This window comes from Sinohyriopsis cumingii, chromosome 4 (assembly GCF_028554795.1).
Source record: "Sinohyriopsis cumingii isolate HCF-2022 chromosome 4, ASM2855479v2, whole genome shotgun sequence".
Lineage (NCBI taxonomy): Eukaryota > Metazoa > Mollusca > Bivalvia > Unionida > Unionidae > Sinohyriopsis > Sinohyriopsis cumingii.
Window position 1 is genome coordinate 138,468,112 of NC_142964.1, and position 22,694 is coordinate 138,490,805.

Genomic DNA, 22,694 nt, shown 5'->3' on the forward strand with positions numbered 1-22,694 from the left:
ATTCACCTATTCAACAAAATATCATAATCATATAAAGATCCTTTGATACTTTTCATCTATCTGCCATAGTCTTTCTTATGAAATATTTTATAGTGCTCTGGATAGAATCTAAATTGGCAAAGTGAATATTTTCGAAAAATCATATCTACAAGCGGATCACACAATGCAGTGATAAAGTTCTGGACCTGATAATACTTATGGAAGATAATACTCAGGCAGGTTGCTGATGTCTCCTACAAAAGGACACTTGAATTCAAAGAGATAATGTATTGTGCCATCCATTATGTAGCCATCTTGATGGTATCTGTCTATATTTCTGATGCCATTCACTATGTAGCCATCTTGACTGTATCTGTCTATATTTCTGATGCAGATGTCATTGCTTATGTGCCTTTCTCACATGTAGTCATCTCACTCAAGATACTTTCTGATCACAGGCTGACTTTCTCACCTGTAGTCATCTCACTCAAGATACTATCTGTTCACAGGCTGATTTTCTCACCTGTAGTCATCTCACTCAAGATACTATCTGATCACAGGCTGACTTTCTCACCTGTAGTCATCTCACTCAAGATACTTTCTGATCACAGGCTGACTTTCTCACCTGTAGTCATCTCACTCAAGATACTATCTGATCACAGACTGACTTTCTCACCTGTAGTCATCTCACTCAAGATACTATCTGATCACAGGCCAACTTTCTCACCTGTAGTCATCTCACTCAAGATACTTTCTGATCACAGGCTCAAATAATGTTCCCCAAAGATGAAGGTATGTAATCCAGCTGCTTACCAAGCTTTTTTTGTGTTCTGCCTCCTACACCTAGAATTTGTACTAGCTTCATGGTAGTAGTTGCCATCCAATAACGGTCACTTGGGATCCCTATCCTCCAATAGTTCAGTGATTGATTGCCTCCAATATTTCAGTGATTGATTTATCCACAATAACTGGATAGATCCCTAAGACTAAATTTGCCTTACTTTTGGGTTGAAGTGACAGGGCTGGGTCTTGTATCCATCTTTGAGAAATGTGAGCTTACTCTGTGGATTTCCTTGTGAACTGAGGATTAATAAATATCATGCAGGACAATGTAGACAAGATCCAGACGCTGTTGGAGACACAAAGAGCCAAGTCCACATTGTCAGCTTGTCTATATCTATCTCTCCTGATGATTTTGTACTCTGTAGCAGACATGGTTCCCCTTGAGACATTGTACCTGTGCCCTCCAGTTTCTTTTTCTAGCAAACTGGAAACCACACAGGGACCATCTGAGTGCTCAGATTTCTCTAGGTCTTTAATATGCACCATCATCTGATTTAGAGGACAAGCTGGGACATTTTTCTGGCTGGTTTCCATGCATACTAATGAAGCTCACATCTGTCTACTTGCAGATGCATCAGAATCTGGGTGGAACACTCATTTTGAGCTAGAAAGGTTCATAGTTCATAATCCCATGAATAATTTGCCCTTCAGGAGTGCATCAACAAAATAAAAAGTCCCTTATGATAGTCTCCTCCATCAACACTTCTGTGTAGCTCTAGGACAAGGAGGCACACCTGCCTCTTTTGTCATTCTATGTGGAGGTTTGAAACGTTTTTCACTGGGCAACCATGTATGAATTACCCTCAGAATTTCCTACATTACTGGCAAGAAAATATTTTGGTGGATAATATGTCCAGGTGGGGCAAGACAGTCATCAAAGAATGCTTTCTGCACAAATCTATAGCATATTCCCTGTTCAGACTTTATTGTAGATCCTTGTTGGATTTGTTTGCAATGAGGCTAAATAACAGGCTGTCTGGCTATGATTTGCAGCATGGGCTATCTCTTACTCAGTAGTGGGGTTTACGGTTAGTATCTCCCCTTGAAAACACCAGAGGGCATATCGGTGCAACTCACATCCGGATAGTTAGTCAATTAAGATGGCAGATGTAGATCAAGAAAATGTGACAGACCGCTCACATTATGCAAGCAGGATCGATATCTGACTATCTTAAAAAGAAATTCTGTCAATATTTGATCAATTACTTTTACATCTTTTATTTTTTTTTCACTGACTTGCGCTGCTCCCTGCTTTCAAATAATATTATCTGCCCTTTTCAGAACTTCATTATCTTTCCATTACTACCTTATGCTCTAGTTTGTGTTATTTGTGCGAAAGTGTATCGCTGTGTAAAAAGTTCCTGCAATTTATCTCACTTGAAGAATAATGAAAATATGTTTAGTTTGTATAGCTTCAATCATAGCAGTTAATGGAGTTTGAATGACAGCGAGAAAAAAAATCTAACTTCTTAAGGTTCTTTTATTATTGATTTAGACTGTTGCATTTCTATTAATGAGTTTTTTCAAAATGCACAAATGTCAACCACGCTTGAACAGACAGGCGCACATACGAGTCTCCTTGATGATTATTTTAATTTTATTTCCTTGAACGGTTGGAAATTGTAGAGTATACAGTTAGGAGAAATATCGATGTTAGACACACTATGCATGTATAGGCCATTTGTGGCTCTCACCTCTCTGCCTGTGTGTATGTATGTCTGCCTCCTTTCAGCTGGTGCATGGGTATGTATATCCTCGAATGAATGTGTGTTCGCATACGTATATTATATAAACATACTTCTGGTTAAAACGAGTATAAAATAATGCTAAGTTAGAAAGAGTGACTGATAGATAAAGACAACAGCTATGAATATTTGTGAGTATCCATTTATTATTGAATTGTTGAGTATGTTCTCACAAGCTGTCACTTTTTTAAATCATACTGTTTGCAATTTTACATTCGGTTACGTGGATCAATATTGATTTAAAAGGCGAACCAAAGTAATATGACAGAATCTTTGAAATAATAAAACTTACATATTTGATGCAAGGAAAGTTAAACAGAATTAAACCAATTTTAAGAAGGCTGTTCTAGATGAATCTTCTGGTGGCAATCAGAAATGTTGTCTAAAGACCCCAGCAAATTTGAGAGTTATTACGTGTCAGCAAAAGCAAAGAAAAATCATGCTGAAAGTTATTGCATGTACTGTCCGATATTTGATGTTTCAAAAGTCAAAAATAAATGAAACAAAGAAAAACGTCATTGGGCATGTTATTTGATCTGAATATTGTACGATATTTACACCCAAATATGAATAAATATTTCATCTGTATTGATTACACTCATTTATTGTTATGATAGCTAATGTAATTATTGCTTTAAGTTCTGCTGAATACATTAAAATACTGCGTTCCATTTTTTAAAAAAAAAATCTGGTTTAAAATATTCAGCCTTACAAATCAGATGACGTATCAAATTCGTGTTATAATTTTCTTATTGAACTTGTGTTATAAAGTAGGATATATCAACATTATAAAAAATGAAAATTGTTGAGATTGTTTTCGTTAAAGTTATATAACCAAAATGTGCAATAAATGTTTAAAATCAGAGAGCAGAATGAAATGTTCCTACAAATGTCTCAGAAATTATGGATAATGAATTTGTATTATCAGGTATGGACAGTGTATTTAATTTAATTAATTGATATCATTTAAGTATGGAAAGTAAATATTATTTAATTATCTGATATAGTGTAAGTATGGACACTGAATCTAATTATCTAATTTAATGTCTATAATTGTTCTCCTAGTATGAACAAAAGATATTTGACATATATAATTGATTCATTGGTTTAACCATAATGATCTGTTGAACGGTGAACTATCCAGAACTGTAATTTTTTTTGTGAGCATGCACATTGTAGCTAAGGGAGGTAATTTTAGGCGCTACGATCAGTAACTCTGTAGCAACCATGAAACGCCCTATAGCCTGCAGATTCTCCACCTTCACTGCTTGGTTGATCTCAAATGATCTTTCTGCCAGGACAAGATTTTGAGCCTCACCAGGTCCATTGGTCAGTCAAGAAGAAAATCTGTATACAGGATTTCTGTTGACAAGTGGAGAATCTTTTGCAACTGGTGTAGTAGGAAACTTATTAACCCTAGCTGCCCCTCTATGAGCTGATTTTCTCTATTTTTATTAGAGAGACAGTGCTCAGGTAGCCCTATCCAACACTCTCAGATTTTCAAAGAGCCCTGCCATGGGTGTGGGTTTGTGCACAGCAGATCTTGCCAGGCATTTTATGCAGCAGAAACTGGTGTCTCACTTATTAATGCCTTGATGGAATGTCTTGTGTGATCTCTGTATTTTAATGTTACTATTAGCTTACCTGTCACTATTATTAAGCTTTACCTTTCCCAATTGGAAAGACCTTGCCTGTGCTAGATGCGTCAACTCTCTGATCTAAAGATTTCAAACATGTGCACTGACTCCGTCTGATCTAAATCATCAGCTCTATAGAGCAGCCTCATTCTTTTCTGGTTGACCATTGAGTTAACACATGCAAGAAAAAAGCATTATAAGTAGAAAATATTTAGAAGTGCAATGGTTTACGCTAATAACCAGGGGTTATCTTTACTAGTTCTTTATAGTGTACTTTAAAAACCTCATGTCCATATTTATCAAATTGATAAGAGTATCATCGATAATTTTCATTCATTTATTGTTCACATGATGGGCCACCCACCCTTTCTCCTAATGTAAAGGGCATGGGACATTATGGTAGTATAGTACTTGTTAATTTGGGTTCTTGAAAATTATCCAACTACTACAGTGTTACAATACGGGGTCCTGATAGAACAATAGTCCTAGTACAAGAAGTGGCTCATGCGTACACCATCCAGCAGTAACCTTCACTTGTACAGTAAGCGTGAGTATTCCTTCTTTATTTACTTCACCATTTGGTGGGATCATCAGCCTCCCATCCACCTGGCAAATTCAGCTATGCAGTAGGAACAAGTTATGTATTACTGATATTAAAATGATTTGTGGATGGATAAACTGATTTAAATGATGTAATACTTGCCTGTTCACATTGCCAGATTCCCTCGTCCTGAGCTACAGTGTCATCCCACTAGCTTTAAGGTTATGCCCTGATAATGAATTAATGCTAGTGTGCATTGGCCATGGTTGCCCAACAGGAGGATTTCTTGTAATATGTCTGAGGGTATCTTCCATCCAGAAAAGAGTAAGCTACTCAATATAACATAAGATTTTAACATGAAAATTACCACACACCCCTCCAAAATACTACATACCCCAGATATTACAGCAAAATTGTGTCAGTATTAAGTCTGGGAAAGTATTTGGTAGGTTATCGAGTCAGTTAGTGCAATGAGCAATCAAAGGGCAGCAATAACTGCGCAGTATAAAGAGGTACTCAGAGGGCAGCCATAACTGCACTGCAGTCACCCTGTACTGCTGCACTGTGAACTGTAAACTGCATCAAGAAATTGTACAATGATGTACCACCAGAAATAATCTTGGGACTTTTTAACTCAGCAAGGCTGGGAAATTTTTGTCATTGTCACCTGAAATGGGAGTAGGAAATGCATTTTAGTGGTTACTTTAAAAACATTGCTTTTCATTGGCTAATTCACTTGCACATGTGCAGAAGGGTAAAAGCTGGACTTCTTTTTTTAAAATATGTTTTTTGTGCTTATTGGACCCATCTTTTTCATATCCTGGCCACTTTTTACACCAAATTTCAAACTTGACTTTTGCAAAGGTTCATCTGTCCATGTGCATTTCAAACAAGTCTGTCTTAGATCTCAGGCCCAGAAGTATAATATCCAGTTTCAACAACTGGCAATTGTTTTCGTAAATAAAAAAAATTAGATTAAAAAATTTATGTTTTTCCATTTGTATTTTGTAACATGAGTAGAAAGTCCAGATTATTTGGTATCATTATAGATCTATATCTGTCTACTTTTATGTAATACCACCCACTTTGATGTATCTTAAATGACCATGAAGATAAAGTATTCAGAAGTAGGGTACAACTTCATGAAGCATAATTGTGTCACTAGGGGTTAATGAGTTAAGGGAATGCAGTTTATACAATAAATTTTAACTAGTTTATAAAGATTTTTAAATATGTTACCATTATATTTTATTTTATGTACATTTTCTTGAATGTTAACATCTTGACATTTTATATTTTAATTGGAAGGTTCATCTGCATATTTTTTTGTTGTTTTTTTACTTGCCATCACAGTCACTATTGTGCTAAGGTGCCATAAAAATGCTACTTCATGCATATTGCCATCACAGTCACTATTGTGCTAAGGTGCCATATAAATGCTACTTCATGCATATTGCCATCACAGTCACTATTGTGTTAAGGTGCCATATAAATGCTACTTCATGCATATTGCCCCTTATTTGGCATCATATTATAAACATACATCTGGTAAGCAAACATACACAAAAGGTATAATGGATTGGTGGTGCACACAAGAACAACTGAGTATGGATTCAGCACACAGCAATGTGTACAGAAACATTCATGACTGAAAACACATACACACAAAACAGACACACACACACACACACACACACACACACACACACATTTTATATAGTATATACATATACAGATAAACAAAGTTGGCCATAAATGGTTATAGACATCACCTGGATTGTATCCATTTCAAACATCTGTTATGAAAGGGATGCACTGATGATGTTTATTTAACATCTTGGACCAGATTAACCCAAACTATTTTTATACATTTCTGTTCTGGGTTTAGGAAGAAGAAAGTTATTGGATAGAATTGATAGACTATAAACTGTATTGATGACAGGCATAGTACCAGGATTTAGAAATAGGTACAGACAGCTGTTATAAATCTCTCTTGTGTAAGATAGCATCTTTACATGTATCAGATGTATACATAACAGTACATACTTTAACTTGCTGCAAAAAGTACACAGAAAACAAGAAATTGAAATTTGTGTAAGTGACAGTGATTTCTGATACAGACAGGATTTTGTTTTTGTTTCAGAAGAAAGAACTCACGCCAGACAAGATTCAGGAAAATATTTGCTCTATTCAAGTCAGGAAGGTAAGTTGGAGTGTACCACATAAGGGCAAAATTAGTATTATCAGGAGTGTCTTATTTGGGTAGACTGGGTTAAAAAATATTTTGGAATCCTTTAAAAAATGTTTATCAGACTGATAATGGCAGCGACTTTGACCATAGTCTAATGCAGAGTACAATGCATATTATCTTCTTCATTCAAATAATTGAAGAGTTAACGACATTAAAATGGTACTTTTACCAGTAAAGGATAGTTCTAGCATTGAATTGAAACCAGAAAGCAAAGGAAAATGCATTTGGAACAAAATCGAGAGCTGAGATGGAAAATGCAGAATGTTGAATGATAAATAGTTGGATGGTTTGTAACAGCATTTCAATAATTTGACTCTATCATGCATCGGAAATGAGTGATAAAATGCCTTTCCCAAAGACACACTGAGGCAGCTGAACCGGGCTTGTCTGGGTGGACATAAAATCCATGATTACGAGTCTGATACTCCAGCTCACAAAAGATAAATGGAAACCGAATGAAACAGAAAAGTAAATTATTTGCAGGTTGTGGCAAACTTCTGGTCATAAGTGATTTGGCTTAATAATTCTAAATCAAATTTTCAGTTTGACAGTTCTACTTACAAACCCTGAATATTGTTCTTATCAAGGCAAACCTAACAACTGCCATTAATGTGATGACATCATTACCAGTGGTTGTAGCCATGCAGTATTTGGATGAATGAAACTATAAAATTGCTGACAAATGTTCACCAACTATATTTTTGCATTATTGCTGTTGCAGATTTATTTGTATTAATTGCAAATTTATGCATTTCCTGTTTTGAAATAAAATGTGAAAGCAGTATCGTTACCTCACTCTTTAGCATTCATATTATTTTCCAAGTGAATCAAAACAAAAGGAAGTGATGAATGGAAGCAATAAACTCAGTGTCAGAATTCATTTCTGAGATGACAAATGAAAATGTAGATGTAACTGGAATGCTTGAGCTATTGAAGACTGTTGTGATCAGGTTTTTGCAGACCCTGTTGTGCTCAAAGTATTGAGGACCCTGTTGTGCTCAAGTTATTGAGGGCCCTGTTGTGCTTGAGCTATTGAAGACTGTTGTGATCAGGTTTTTGAAGACCCTGTCATGCTCAAGTTATTGAGGACCATGTTGTGCTCAGTGTATTGAGGACCATGTTGTGCTTCAATTATAGAGGACCCAGTTGTGCTCAAGGTATTGAATTTCATGTTGTGCTCAAGTTATTGAGGGCCCTGTTGTGCTTGAGTTATATAGGACCCAGTTGTGCTTCATTTCTTGAAGACCCTGTTGTGCTCAAGTTACTGAGGAAGAGGTATATGCAGATGCAGGTGAACACAAAAGAATGCTTAAAAATCAACCTAATTATTTATAACAAAAACTTATGTGTGCTAGAGGAGGGTCTGCAATTGATTCCTTTCAATCTCATTTGTGCACGTGTGAAATTGGGTCCATTTCCTGAAGGTGAGATAGTAAATTATAGTTCAGCATGGATGGGAGGAAAATAACTGATTATTTACAACCTGAAGTCAGTTATGACAGGAATGTGCAAAGTAAATGGCAGAATGAAGAAAGCGAAAGATGTAGTGGAATTTCTCCCAAAATGGAAAATGATAATTCTAAAAAGTTGTCAGATGCAGGGCGTAGATGAAAAGAAACTAAAATTTGAAGCAAAGTTTCAGAAATCTTGGCTGTTACAGTACAAGTGGTTACAATGCATAACCAACACAGGAGGAATATTGTGTAATATAGTCTGGGGAAAAATAACCCTTTTGAGTCAGAAATTCACAGCTCAAATTTTAGGGTGATGACTCCTACACAACTCTCTGAGTCACAATGTTATGTTAAAGCATTGAAGTTTAAGCTGCTGCCTTTGCTGTTGTAAAGAAAGGGCATGAAAAATCATATGCAGTTGTATACGCAATAAGGACAGTGTTTTATTCTGCATTTGAAAATGTTCTGATTTCAGAGTACTCTTTTTTTTATAAGTGAATTGTTGAAAGTGTTTTCCTGCTATGGGGGGGCCTCCTTTTTATATTTCCCCCTTTGTGTTGTTGATTAGGTGAGTTGTTCCCAAATCTCCTTTGATAAAATTGTGGTAGTGTTTCTGCAGTGGCAAATGCGACCATTAAAAGACTTTGTGGGACACACCCCAAACTTGTTTGGCTTGCACTCAGGTGTGCTTGCATGAGAATTTGACGTTTCATTCCATTATGTGCAGATAAGAGATGAAGTATGGGACTCAGAAGAAGGCCACTTCTTCTTTAGAAATAGAATAACCATCTCTTATTCATCTCATTCATTGGAGGAACCAGCGACATTTCCAATCAGATAGGGACTTCTTGTGATATCTTCATCACTTGAGCAGCTAGTGACCGGACATCTGGTCGAGACAACAGTCACTGGGCACCAGTTGCTAGGTACTGGGCATTGAGCAAAGCAACAGATACTGGTCAGTGGGCATCTGTCACTGGGCACCAGATGCAGGGTATTAGCATTAGGATGAATAATAATAATAATAATAATAATAATGAGGACTTTGTATAGCGCCTAATCTTTAGAAGCTCTAAGCGATTTACGACATTAGACAACACCTATAAGATAAAAAACATATAATAATATTATTACAAAAACAGCCAAGGTTCGGCTAGCGTGGGTACGTGGGAAAGCCTGCTAGTAGCTTCTCGTGGGTCGGTGGTTCTTCTCTGGGTTTTCCAGGGTTCTTCCTCCACCAGTTATACTGGCCGCCATGTATAGCCTATCTTGTGCTGAAAAATGGCGTTAAACCCTAGAACAACAACAACAACAAAAACAAACACGATGAAATTAGAAAAACATTAAAAAATAAAAAACATTTTGAGAATATTTCAGGTAGGAAACATTATTAGGTCTTTAAGTTTGTTCTTGCAGTTGAAATAAGTGTTTTGAGAGTTCTCTTGAATGTGATCACTGTGTCTTTGTGTCTAAGTTCAGTGGGCAATTCATTCCACGTTGCTGGGCCCTGGTATGCAAAAGAATGCTGTCCATATGACTTTGTTTTCGTAGTGGAAATAATGAGTATACGATTGTCAGAAGAGGAGCATAAGTATCTTGCTGGTGTGCTACGTCTGTTTACCCTAGGAACACTGGGCAAAACAAGACCAGTCATCAGGAATTTCTTTCCACCATTACAGGGCTTCATAGTTTCCTGAATGGGACCATAGATCACCGTGTGTCTCTAGGCAAAAGGAATTAGGTTGATACCCACCTTTCTCTATGTTTCCATTAAATTGGAATGGATCTAGTTTTCTGACTCTTGAATGTATTATGTTCTTCCCTTCATGGTTGAGTTTCCCACAGCCATATTCTTAGGTGTACTGGGCAGGATGTAGGCCTTGTCAGTCCCCTCCTTCAGTTTGCTAATGAAGGAAAGGCATTTGGACTGCCACTCATCTCCTGGATCTAGAGGGAATAGCCAGTTCACTTCTGCGTGAAGAGAAAAACAAACAGTCGTACTGGACAAGGAACTGTTAAGTTTTTTTTACTCTAATAAGTTCAAAGAGATCCCAACTGCATCAAAGCCATCTTATCCATCATGTAGTGTCCCCATCTCTGTCCCATGTTGGTAGGTGTCAGAAGAAATGTGGACATTTGACAAAGCAGTGAACAAAAGTACTGTCATGTGCTTCCAATTCTGTGTCCTAAGCCTTCAGTGTCTTTAGGTTCAAGAATTCTCTCCATTCTTGAGAAGCTTTCAGCAGGTGTCCAAGCAGAAGTGACATGCACTTTTGTAAACTCCTCACTTGTCATTCACTAAGCAAGGCAGGCCATCAGAGCCAATGCATAAGCCTATTGACTCCTTTCTCCGTTATGAGGGAGGTAGTCAGCCCTAAGGAGTGACTGTCTCTCCGGCATAGTTCCCCTGTTTCTGACACCTCTGTTGGTGACAGACTGGGTTGCTTGTCAGAGTCTGGCAGTTTATAGTGATGTTTAGCTCTGGGGGGGTCATGCCACAGACATGTAGCATGAAGTCCCACCTATGATGACACCAGGCCGACCAGTCCTAACACTATCCTCTTAATACTGAGTGCCTAGTGAGGCAGCTGTTAGTACCTTTTTTATAAGTCTTTGATATGACTGAATCGGGTTTTAAACCTGCAACATCTCACATCTGAGGCAGATGCTCTAACCACTAGGCTGTTGGAACAGTACACTTCAGGATGAAGACAACATCCTCAACATCTATGCAGTTTCCATAGACCTCCAGGATGCTTATCTATACATCCCCATCTTTCCATCCCAAATGAAATTCTAGCAGTTCTCTATGGACAATTAGAGTGTTTAGTTTCAGGTGCATAGCTTCATTGGTCAGAGTCCTTAGAAGAGGGTGATAGGAGAAACAGTGACTTGCTTGAGAGCAGTTTGGGGTGTTCATTGTCCAGCATGTTGTTGACTGGTTGACACAACACTTTCTCAGATGTATCTTACTCTGAGATTTGACTGGACTTAATTCTCAGTCAGAAGAAGCCAGATCAAATTTCTTCTCAGAATTTCACAAATTTGGTGATGCATTTCCTCACAGATCAAGGGATGGTTTATATTGCCTCTGACATGATCACACATACTGTCCCCCACAACAGCAGTGTTGGAGAGGACTTCGTTGTCAGCTCATCTTTGCCACTTTCTTCTGAAGACCCTAAAGGTGGTAGCAGGTCTGTTTACACTAGGAAAACTAAAGATGAGGTCCCTCCAGTTTTTACTGCAACCAAATTGGAGTTCTCCCATGAACCCCTATTTACCTTTAATTCTCTTGGGATCCAAATTTCATGGATAAATCAGGATAAATTTCATGTGGGAATTCTCACACATACCTCAGAACATCCCTTTTTCTGGTATACCAATATCTCTGATTTGGGATGGGATGGTTGACTAGAGCCAGAGGGGTTTGTCTATCAGGGCTCGTGGTCTGGGCAGAATTCTTCCCTGAATATTACTTTTTTTAGAAATGTGTGCTGTTTTTCTAGTACTCGGGGGGGGGGGGGGTGAGTCAATCGAAGAAGACAAGATATGGTATGGTTGTGACAGGCATATCAGTCATGTCATTCTTTATACATCAAGGAAGCACTCATGCCTTTCCCTTTGCTTGGAAGTCTTAAGCTTCCCTTGATGGACAGCTTTAAATAGGATCACAATCAGGGTTTGACATATGACAGGCAAGGGAACTATTCTGGTTGACTAACTTATTGAGGAGGAGTTACATTCCTGACCAAATGGTCTCTACACCAATTGGTGTCATAGAGTCAGTTTTGACTGTTGGAGAGGCTAGTGTCAGGCTTGCTTGCAATGTGGCTGAACAACAGACTGCCACATTATGTTTTCCCAGTGCCAGATAAGAGTGCATGGGTGTTGGATACCTGCATTCTGAAGTGGTATTTTCTGTATACTTAAACCCTCCCACTTTTAAAAATAATCCCTCAAGTTCTACTCTAGCAGTTTCCTTGCTTGGCACTTACCATTAAGAGGTTAGTGCTAAGACTGGATGGCCTGGTGTCAGGATAATGTGACTGGGTGGGACATCGTGCTGCATGTCTGTGGCATGATGCCCCAGGGCTAGACATCACTATAACCAGTCACATTGCAGATATTGTAGTGATATGACTGAAAAATTGTTGAATCGATGTTAAAAATCCAAGTCACATGTGCACGTTCTTCATATAGTAAGGTGTTGATGTCATGGCTCATCCAGATAACCCACTATGGCGATCATATGTCATGTTTGAATGATCTCAGCTTGCACTACACTCCCAGGAAGTCACCGATGATGAGGGTACTGTTGTTGCAGCAGAGAGAGTCTCTTCTAAGCAACAACCCATACTTGTTCCATTTTCACACCTGTTCCATATCAAACAATCTATCCACTAAGATAGACTTTTGAGTAGGGCTACAGACTGCATCACTTGAATTGGTGTGGTTGATAGGACATTGATCTGATCTGCCCATCATTACTGCAGTTGCAGATTTTCTTCTCTTTTTGAAGAAAAAGATTGCTCATGTTCCACCATTACAGGCAACAGAGCAACCCTCTATAATACTCTCAAGTTCATGATTGGCTTCCCTGTGAGTCAGGCCTCATCTATCAAAACTTAATATTATGTGTTTTGAATTCAGATCTATCATCACAGTCACATTTGGGATGATCAAGATAGACATTTTGGTTAGAGCCTTATGTTTCTGTATGACTAAATCAAAATGGAAGAGATATATTTGAAATGTCTCTTTCTCTCTTGCAGTTGTACTTCTGATATATTGACAGCCATTATTTCTAGATAAATTAGTTTCACCGTCAGAAGAACTAATTGGTTTTTTTTCCATGAGAGATATTTCTTTAACAAGTACAAGAATCAAATATGGTTTGAGCTATTGTTGCATCTTGGGCCTGTATTAATAACATCCCAGTGAATGATATTATGACAACTGCCATTGGCCGACTCGCTTCACTTTCTCTGCATGATACCTTGTTTAGATGGTACACCAGAGTGAAGGCATTGATACATAGACCTGATTGTGTCAGCCCAACAAATAATCAACCTGCAATCCTCTGGTCTGCCATAGCATCCGACTGGAACAGATAGCAAGTTCTTTCTGACAGCATAACAGACCATCATCCTCCCTCCAGGCTTGAAAGGTCAGCATAACAACAGAAGATGGTGATTGTACTTCAGATTGTATTACAGGTGGTAGCTTTTATTAGGGTTATGGGTTCAAACTAATATTAATTATACAATTCATATCTGCTGTTATTACCAATTCTGTCCTTTCCCCCATTCCGATGTCGATTTAGTGTTGATACAAGTCAAAGAAGGATGATGTCCAAATTACAGAAGTGACTAAATCCTTGGACCGGGAATTTGTTTGTGTTCCAGACACACCATTTACTAATTGGAGGATGGAATGTTCACCTTGGACTGAGGACTAGTGTCAGGAAATGTGATGGTAGAGTGATAATAGTGGATAAATGATGCATAATTAAAATTAGTTTTACCCCTAAAACTACATTCAAACTATGGTTCTTGTTATATGCTGCCATAAGTCATACATTGATCGTGTTTTATCTGTTCAGCCATTAATAATTTGGTTTGCATCCTGTAACTTGAGTCCTACTTCACATACCTTCACCAATAATCCAGCATCATGGGTGAATTGCTATATAGAATATAAAAGAAGACTTGATTTTGGTTATTTAAAAGATTAAAGGTCAGATTCACTGTAACCAACTAAAGAAAAAACAGTTTCTGTTTGAATTTTGTTTCACATAATATTGCCAAATTGAGTTATTGCATAGAATTGGGCTGAATTCATTTTTCTTGATCCTTGCATGGGTTCCACCTTTTTATTCCAAGAAAGTAACTGGGATGCAAGGTACAAATTTGGAGTCCAGGGTTTTGGGCTTAAGGGTTCAGCCCCTGAAAATACAATGATGTTTATTGGTTCAAGTTTAGAGGTCAAATTTCAAGGTCACTGGGTCCTGAAGAAGTATAATGAGATCTGTATGATGACCAGAGTTAAAACGAACATACCATTATCAAAGATAAACTTGTTGCCCTTGCTGATTCAAAAGTAGCCTTTTGATTTTGGCACCTAAAGTTAAATAATCAGAGTCAGTATGTTATGTTTTTGCAAAGTAGTTTGCGTTTGATTTAAAGTACCTTCACTATACTTTGCAGGTGTGTTGCCCTTGCTTTTAGCAAGAATCCAGGTGTTCACAAGCTCTATCAATAAGGCCAAAATGACCTTGGCCCACTACAAGTTAGGCTGTTGGGTTAGTGCAATTATAACTTGCAGTAAACCTGTTTAAGAATTACTTTATTTAGTAATGTTCAGGAACTAATCAGTTTTGTTCTTCATATATTGTATGAATATCTTATGTAATGTTGATTTTTTGTTCTCTGCAAATTTAGGTACCAGACTGTCAAAATCACATCAGACTTATCACCAGGTTGCCTGCAGATAGGTTAATGGTATGTGGTACTGGAGCATACAGCCCCCCAAAATACGACTTGAATGTGAGTATATAATTTTTGTTTCTGAGGGTTAATTTATAGCTCTTTTGGTCAATGGCCTGTCATCCATTTGACCATCAGTGCAAGTTTATCATTACGCCTCTCGAACTACTGGGGGGATTTCCATTAAATGGTACACACAGTTTATCTCAGAGTCTATTTGACACCCCTCACATGTCCAGCTTAAAAAAATTATTTTGTCAACTCCTCAATTGGTCATATTGACATGGGATTTTCACTAAACAACTTAAAATAATATTTTCATGGTTATAATTGAAAAAGATTGGTGATCTAGCAACCAGTAAGGTGCAGTATCTTGCTATCACTGTTCCTTATGACTGAATATATATGTTGACTGAACTAACAGGACTTTTTAAGAATATGTAGGTGGTCTTAAAAGATAATGGTGCTGATTTGACCTCAACATGGCCATCATGGTATATTGAAAATTTTGTTATTGCTATCCTCTTGAACATAATCATTGTATTAAGATAGTCTTTCTGATGAAAGTCTTCTAATGATATATAGTTTGTCCATGAATAAAATTGTGTCCAGTTTGACCAGTCATCCTTCTGCATGAGTGGTCAAATCAATTTTTGAACAAGCATTGAATAGCTACATACAGCTGATACTGATCTGACCTCCAGCATTGCAATCAGGGTGACATTGACACGGAATATTCACTAAAATATTTTTTGCAGCAAGTAATCAGTCCTCCAAGAAAATGATTCTGACCTCCAACATATCCGTAATGGAGGCAGCTTGAAAATCTTGTACTTGCAAATCCATTGGATTGGGTTTTTATTGAAACACTGCTTGCAGAATAAATTTTATCTTCATTGAAAGGATGCCGACCTCACCTGAAGCATGGTTGCCATTGTGACTGTCTTGAAAATCTTGTTGTCACTACTTCTGTTAAACAAATGGTTGTATTAAGATGAGATTTTCTCTGGAAACACTTTTTGCGGTATGTAGTTGAACCTAAATAAAAATGCTGTTTACTTAGCACATGGCCATCATTGTGGCCATTTTGAAAATCTTGTCTATACTCTTCAGTATAGTTGGTCAGTTAGATTTGGGGTTTTCACATTGCTTGCAATATGTAGTTGGTCAGTTAGATTTGGGGTTTTCAGATTGCTTGCAATATGTAGTTGGTCAGTTAGATTTGGGGTTTTCACATTGTTTGCAATATGTAGTTGGTCAGTTAGTAGTTGTAGAGAAGTTGTAGTATCTGACTGCCACTTTGGTTAAACTGAAAATCTTGTGACTGTTCTCCAGTTTTATGGATGGTTACATTAACAGTGGGTTTTCACTGAAACACTTCCTGAGATTTGTAGTGGAACCCTAATGAAAATGATGAGGAACTGACCTTCAAAATAGCAGCTGCATTGACCACATTAAAATCTATGATGAGGAACCGACCTTCAAAATAGCAGCTGCATTGGCCACATTAAAATCTTTCTATTGCTAGTCCTAAGGAGAAAAATTAGTTTTATTAACTTCAGGTTTTTTGTTCAGCATGTTGTAGTCCAGGAGAGCTTTTGTCATCCTTGTGAATTTACTTTTGCTGGGAATATGTAATCATTTTCTTTGTAGCGAAATTAATTTTCAGTGTTGGAAAATGTGTCAGATTTAAAAGGATGCACCTTTTTTAGTACCAAGACAACTGGAATAAAGTGCCTTGTACTAGGATGCACCTTATTTAGTACCAAGACAACTGGAATAAAGTGTCTTGTACTAGGAAGCACCATATTTAGTACCAAGACAACTGGAATCAAGTGCCTTGTACTAGGATGCACCATATTTAGTACCAAGACAACTAGAATAAAGTGCCTTGTTCTAGGATGCACCTTTTTTAGTACCAAGAAAACTGGAATAAAGTGTCTTGTACTAGGATGTACCTTTTTTAGTACCAAGACAACTGGAATAAAGTGTCTTGTACTAGGAAGCACCATATTTAGTACCAAGACAACTGGAATAAAGTGTCTTGTACTGAGATGCACCTTTTTTAGTACCAAGATAACTGGAACAAAGTGCCTTGTACTAGGATGCACCTTTTTTAGTACCAAGACAACTGGAATAAAGTGTCTTGTACTAGGAAGCACCTTATTTAGTACCAAGACAACTGGAATAAAGTGCCTTGTACTAGGAAGCACCATATTTAGTACCAAGACAACTGGAATCAAGTGCCTTGTACTAGGATGCACCATATTTAGTACCAAGACAACTAGAATAAAGTGCCTTGTTCTAGGATGCACCTTTTTTAGTACCAAGACAACTGGAATAAAGTGCCTTTTACTAGGATGCACCTTATTTAGTACCAAGACAACTAGAATAAAGTGCCTTGTACTAGGATGCACCTTATTTAGTACCAAGACAACTGGAATAAAGTGTCTTGTACTAGGAAGCACCTTATTTAGTACCAAGACAACTGGAATCAAGTGCCTTGTACTAGGAAGCACCATATTTAGTACCAAGACAACTGGAATCAAGTGCCTTGTACTAGGTTGCACCATATTTAGTACCAAGAAAACTAGAATAAAGTGCCTTGTTCTAGGATGCACCTTTTTTAGTACCAAGACAACTGGAATAAAGTGCCTTTTACTAGGGTGCACCTTATTTAGTACCAAGACAACTAGAATGAAGTGCCTTGTACTAGAATGTACCTCTTTTTAGTACCAAGATAACTGGAACAAAGTGCCTTGTACTAGAATGCACCTTTTTTAGTACCAAGACAACCGGAATAAAGTGCCTTGTACTAGAATGCACCTTATTTAGTACCAAGACAACTGGAATAAAGTGTCTTGTACTAGGAAGCACCATATTTAGTACCAAGACAACTGGAATCAAGTGCCTTGTACTAGGATGCACCATATTTAGTACCAAGACAACTAGAATAAAGTGCCTTGTACTAGGAAGCACCATATTTAGTACCAAGACAACTGGAATCAAGTGCCTTGTTCTAGGATGCACCTTATTTAGTACCAAGACAACTGGAATAAAGTGCCTTGTACTAGGAAGCACCATATTTAGTACCAAGACAACTGGAATCAAGTGCCTTGTACTAGGATGCACCATATTTAGTACCAAGACAACTAGAATAAAGTGCCTTGTTCTAGGATGCACCTTTTTTAGTACCAAGAAAACTGGAATAAAGTGTCTTGTACTAGGATGTACCTTTTTTAGTACCAAGACAACTGAAATAAAGTGTCTTGTACTAGGAAGCACCTTATTTAGTACCAAGACAACTGGAATAAAGTGTCTTGTACTGAGATGCACCTTTTTTAGTACCAAGATAACTGGAACAAAGTGCCTTGTACTAGGATGCACCTTTTTTAGTACCAAGACAACTGGAATAAAGTGTCTTGTACTGAGATGCACCTTTTTTAGTACCAAGATAACTGGAACAAAGTGCCTTGTACTAGGATGCACCTTTTTTAGTACCAAGACAACTGGAATAAAGTGTCTTATACTAAGAAGCACCATATTTAGTAACAAGACAACTGGAATCAAGTGCCTTGTACTAGGATGCACCATATTTAGTACCAAGACAACTAGAATAAAGTGCCTTGTTCTAGGATGCACCTTTTTTAGAACCAAGACAACTGGAATAAAGTGCCTTTTACTAGGATGCACCTTATTTAGTACCAAGACAACTGGAATAAAGTGCCTTGTACTAGGAAGCACCATATTTAGTACCAAGAAAACTGGAATAAAGTGTCTTGTACTGAGATGCACCTTTTTTAGTACCAAGATAACTGGAACAAAGTGCCTTGTACTAGGATGCACCTTTTTTAGTACCAAGACAACTGGAATAAAGTGTCTTGTACTAGGAAGCACCATATTTAGTACCAAGACAACTGGAATCAAGTGCCTTGTACTAGGATGTACCATATTTAGTACCAAGACAACTAGAATAAAGTGCCTTGTTCTAGGATGCACCTTTTTTAGTACCAAGACAACTGGAATAAAGTGCCTTTTACTAGGATGCACCTTATTTAGTACCAAGACAACTAGAATAAAGTGCCTTGTACTAGGATGTACCTTTTTTTAGTACCAAGATAACTGGAACAAAGTGCCTTGTACTAGAATGCACCTTTTTTAGTACCAAGACAACTGGAATAAAGTGCCTTGTACTAGGATGCACCTTATTTAGTACCAAGACAACTGGAATAAAGTGTCTTGTACTAGGAAGCACCATATTTAGTACCAAGACAACTGGAATAAAGTGCCTTGTACTAGGAAGCACCATATTTAGTACCAAGAAAACTGGAATAAAGTGTCTTGTACTAGGAAGCACCATATTTAGTACCAAGACAACTGGAATCAAGTGTCTTGTACTAGGAAGCACCATATTTAGTACCAAGAAAACTGGAATAAAGTGTCTTGTACTAGGAAGCACCATATTTAGTACCAAGACAACTGGAATAAAGTGCCTTGTACTAGGATGCACCATATTTAGTACCAAGACAACTAGAATAAAGTGCCTTGTACTAGGATGCACCATATTTAGTACCAAGACAACTAGAATAAAGTGCCTTGTTCTAGGATGCACCTTTTTTAGTACCAAGACAACTCAAATAAAATGTCTTGCGCTACAATGCACCAAGGTTACCTTTGCAGGCCAACCTGTTGGTAGTATTTGGAACCATGCACTTTCAGTCATAAGTCTGGCTATGCTAATCATGGCCATCTTGGCTTCTTTTGCTATTAGTCATCTTATGACATGCAGGACTATGCATTGGACTTGTCTACATCTTCGAGTCTGCATGATGTTCTTATTATTGTCAAATGTGGGTATGTAAGAAAGTTTGCCAGTAGCTTCTCATGGGTTGATGGTTCTTTCAAGGGTTTTCCCGGGGTTTTCCTCCACCATTAATACTGGCCGCCATGTATAGCCTATCGTGTGCTGAAAAATGGCATTAAACCCCACAGCAACAACAACAACTTATTATTGTCTCACATGTAAATGTTGAGATATAGGTATCTCTTTTCGAGGAAAGATATTATCAATAATTTTAAGATTGTGAAAGCTTTTGATTATTATTCATCTTGTACATTATAGGCTGTAAACATTGAATTAATTTTACAATGTGCATTAAAGTTTTTATCCTGGTATGGAAGAATTTCCTGTTTCACCTGTGTAGCAGAATGCTGCATCATCATAAACTCCATTAGTAATCAACACAGTTTACTATTAATTTGTTGATGCATTTTTTTGGGAAGTGGTTCTCACACAAACAGGGGATTGGTTCATTTCTTCTGTTGCAGAAATGTTAACTTGACTAGAATAGTAGAGTATATTAGACCTAAATGAACAGTGTTCTCGAAGTCATTACGCTTGACAGTTTTTGGTATCGGCTTGACATTCTCAAAGTCATTACACTTGGCAGTTTTGGGTATCTGCTTGACATTCTCAAAGTCATTGCACTTGGCAGTTTTGGGTATTGGCGTGACATTCTCAAAGTCATTGCACTTGGCAGTTTTGGGTATTGGGTTGATATTCTCAAAGTCATTGCACTTGGCAGTTTTTGGTATCGGCTTGACATTCTCAAAGTCATTACACTTGGCAGTTTTGGGTATTGGGTTGACATTCTTAGAGTCATTACACTTGGCAGTTTTGGGTAATGGCTTGACATTCTCAGTCATTACACTTGGCAGTTTTGGGTATCAGCTTGACATTCTCAAAGTCATTACACTTGGCAGTTTTGGGTATTGGGTTGATATTCTCAAATTCACTACACTTGGCAGTTTTTGGTATCGGCTTGACATTCTCAAAGTCATTGCACTTGGTAGTTTTGGGTATCAGCTTGACATTCTCAAAGTCATTACACTTGGCAATTTTGGGTATTGGGTCGATATTCTCAAAGTCATTACACTTATCAGTTTTGGGTATCGGCATGACATTCCCAAAGTCATTACACTTGGCAGTTTTGGGTATTGGGTTGATATTCTCAAAGTCATTGCACTTGGTAGTTTTGGGTATCGGCTTGACATTCTCAAAGTCATTACACTTGGCAATTTTGGGTATTGGGTTGATATTTTCAAAGTCATTACACTTGGCAATTTTGGATATTTGCATGACATTCTCAAAGTCAATACACCTGGCAATTTTTGTCATCAATTTGACATTCCAGATGTGAGGAAAGGAAATTTGTGATTGTGCCTTTGAACAAAGCTTTGATGATGTGTTTGCTAGACTTCATAAACAGGTTGCTAATATCATTTGAATTGGGAATGATCACAAACCTTTGCTGGCAATATGCAAGGCAAAACCAGACCAGACACATTATTTTTCTAAGACAATGTGATAAATGGAAATCAGCACAGCAAAACCAGATCTGACACATTACTGTCCTGTTCTAAGGCAGTGTGATAAATGGAAATCAGCACAGCAAAACCAGATCTGACACATTACTGTTCTATGACAGTATGATAAATGGAAATCAGCAAGGCAACACCAGATCTGACACATTACTGTTCTCTCCTTAGACAATGTGACAAATGGCAATCAGGAAACCAAAACCTGACCAGACACATTACTGTTCTGTTCTAAGACAATGTGATCCATTAATATTTAATTCGCTTTAGAATTTCTAGTCAGGGTTCCAAATGAATTTTTATGAATAACATTTCAATAGAGGCACTGAATAAAGTACAACCATATTTGTAAGGACTTAGTGAATGATTATGTTCTTTTTTGCCACTGGAAGGACAAAAAGGAGGGGGTGGGAAATGTGGTTTGCTCATTTACTAACTGTTATGATTGTTTGCATATTTGGCTTCACCCCTGAATCAGAAGTGGTGGGTGGGTTTTGTTTGTGAGACCCTTCTCAAGGTTGGGGTGTGGGAGTGGTGAATGGACCTTACTTTTGAGCTTATCATCGGAAAAATACAATAATGATAATAATAATAATAAGAATAGCCATCATAATAGTAATGAATACACAAAATTTGTTTTTTTGCCTAAGTTTTCATAGTCGTTTGACTCCTCAATAAGATGTTTATTAATGGTTTGAATTTGTTGATATGATGTCATTAAGTCTAGTTATTACAGTATGAACAGTGGTGTTGCTGATGTGAATTTTGGCACAGACTAGAATAGTTAATAGTTAGTCAAATTTTGTGTGAAGCACAATTTTTTTAAAATCCCAAATGTTTCCTTTTCCTTTGTGATATGCATTTAGGGGATTTTTAACATAGCTGTAACAACTTGAGTCATATTTCTATGACGTTTGCAATGTGGTGGTTTATAGTGAAGTTTAGCACTGGAGCATCCTGCTGCAGTCATTTAGCATCATGTCCCACCCAGTCACATTATCCCAACACTAGGCCAACGATTCCTTACACAAACCTCTTAACGCTGAGCGCCTAGCAAGGCAGCTAGTTGCACCATTTATGTGTCTTTGGTATGACTCGGCTAGGGTTCAGGATGATAAATCCATGATCTTTTTTTTCTTCTTTCTTTTATAGATTCAGATGGCTACAAGGATTTATAACGGGGGATAGTAAAAATTTTGGGAATTGAATCTAACTTTTGTTTATGAATAGTGGACAAGTGCATGCTTATTATTTTGTATCATGTGTATCATATTGCTTATTTCATCAACATGTGATAACAATGTATATAGGACAGTAAATTATTTAACATTTATGTCGCTAAGTAAATTCTGTAGTACATATTGCACTGTAAATTCTG

General features: G+C 37.4%; 1 protein-coding gene across 2 annotated transcripts in view; it reads left to right on the forward strand.

Annotated features, from left to right (window-relative positions):
* LOC149802175 (semaphorin-2A-like) overlaps positions 1-22,694 on the forward strand; it is a 147,785-nt gene that overhangs the window by 57,940 nt on the left and 67,151 nt on the right. For both annotated transcript variants that reach the window (XM_089956586.1, XM_089956587.1), the window contains exons 5-6: positions 6,889-6,948; positions 14,894-14,998. In XM_089956586.1, the coding sequence (XP_089812712.1) occupies positions 6,889-6,948; positions 14,894-14,998 (165 nt within the window). The remainder of the gene's footprint in view (positions 1-6,888; positions 6,949-14,893; positions 14,999-22,694) is intronic.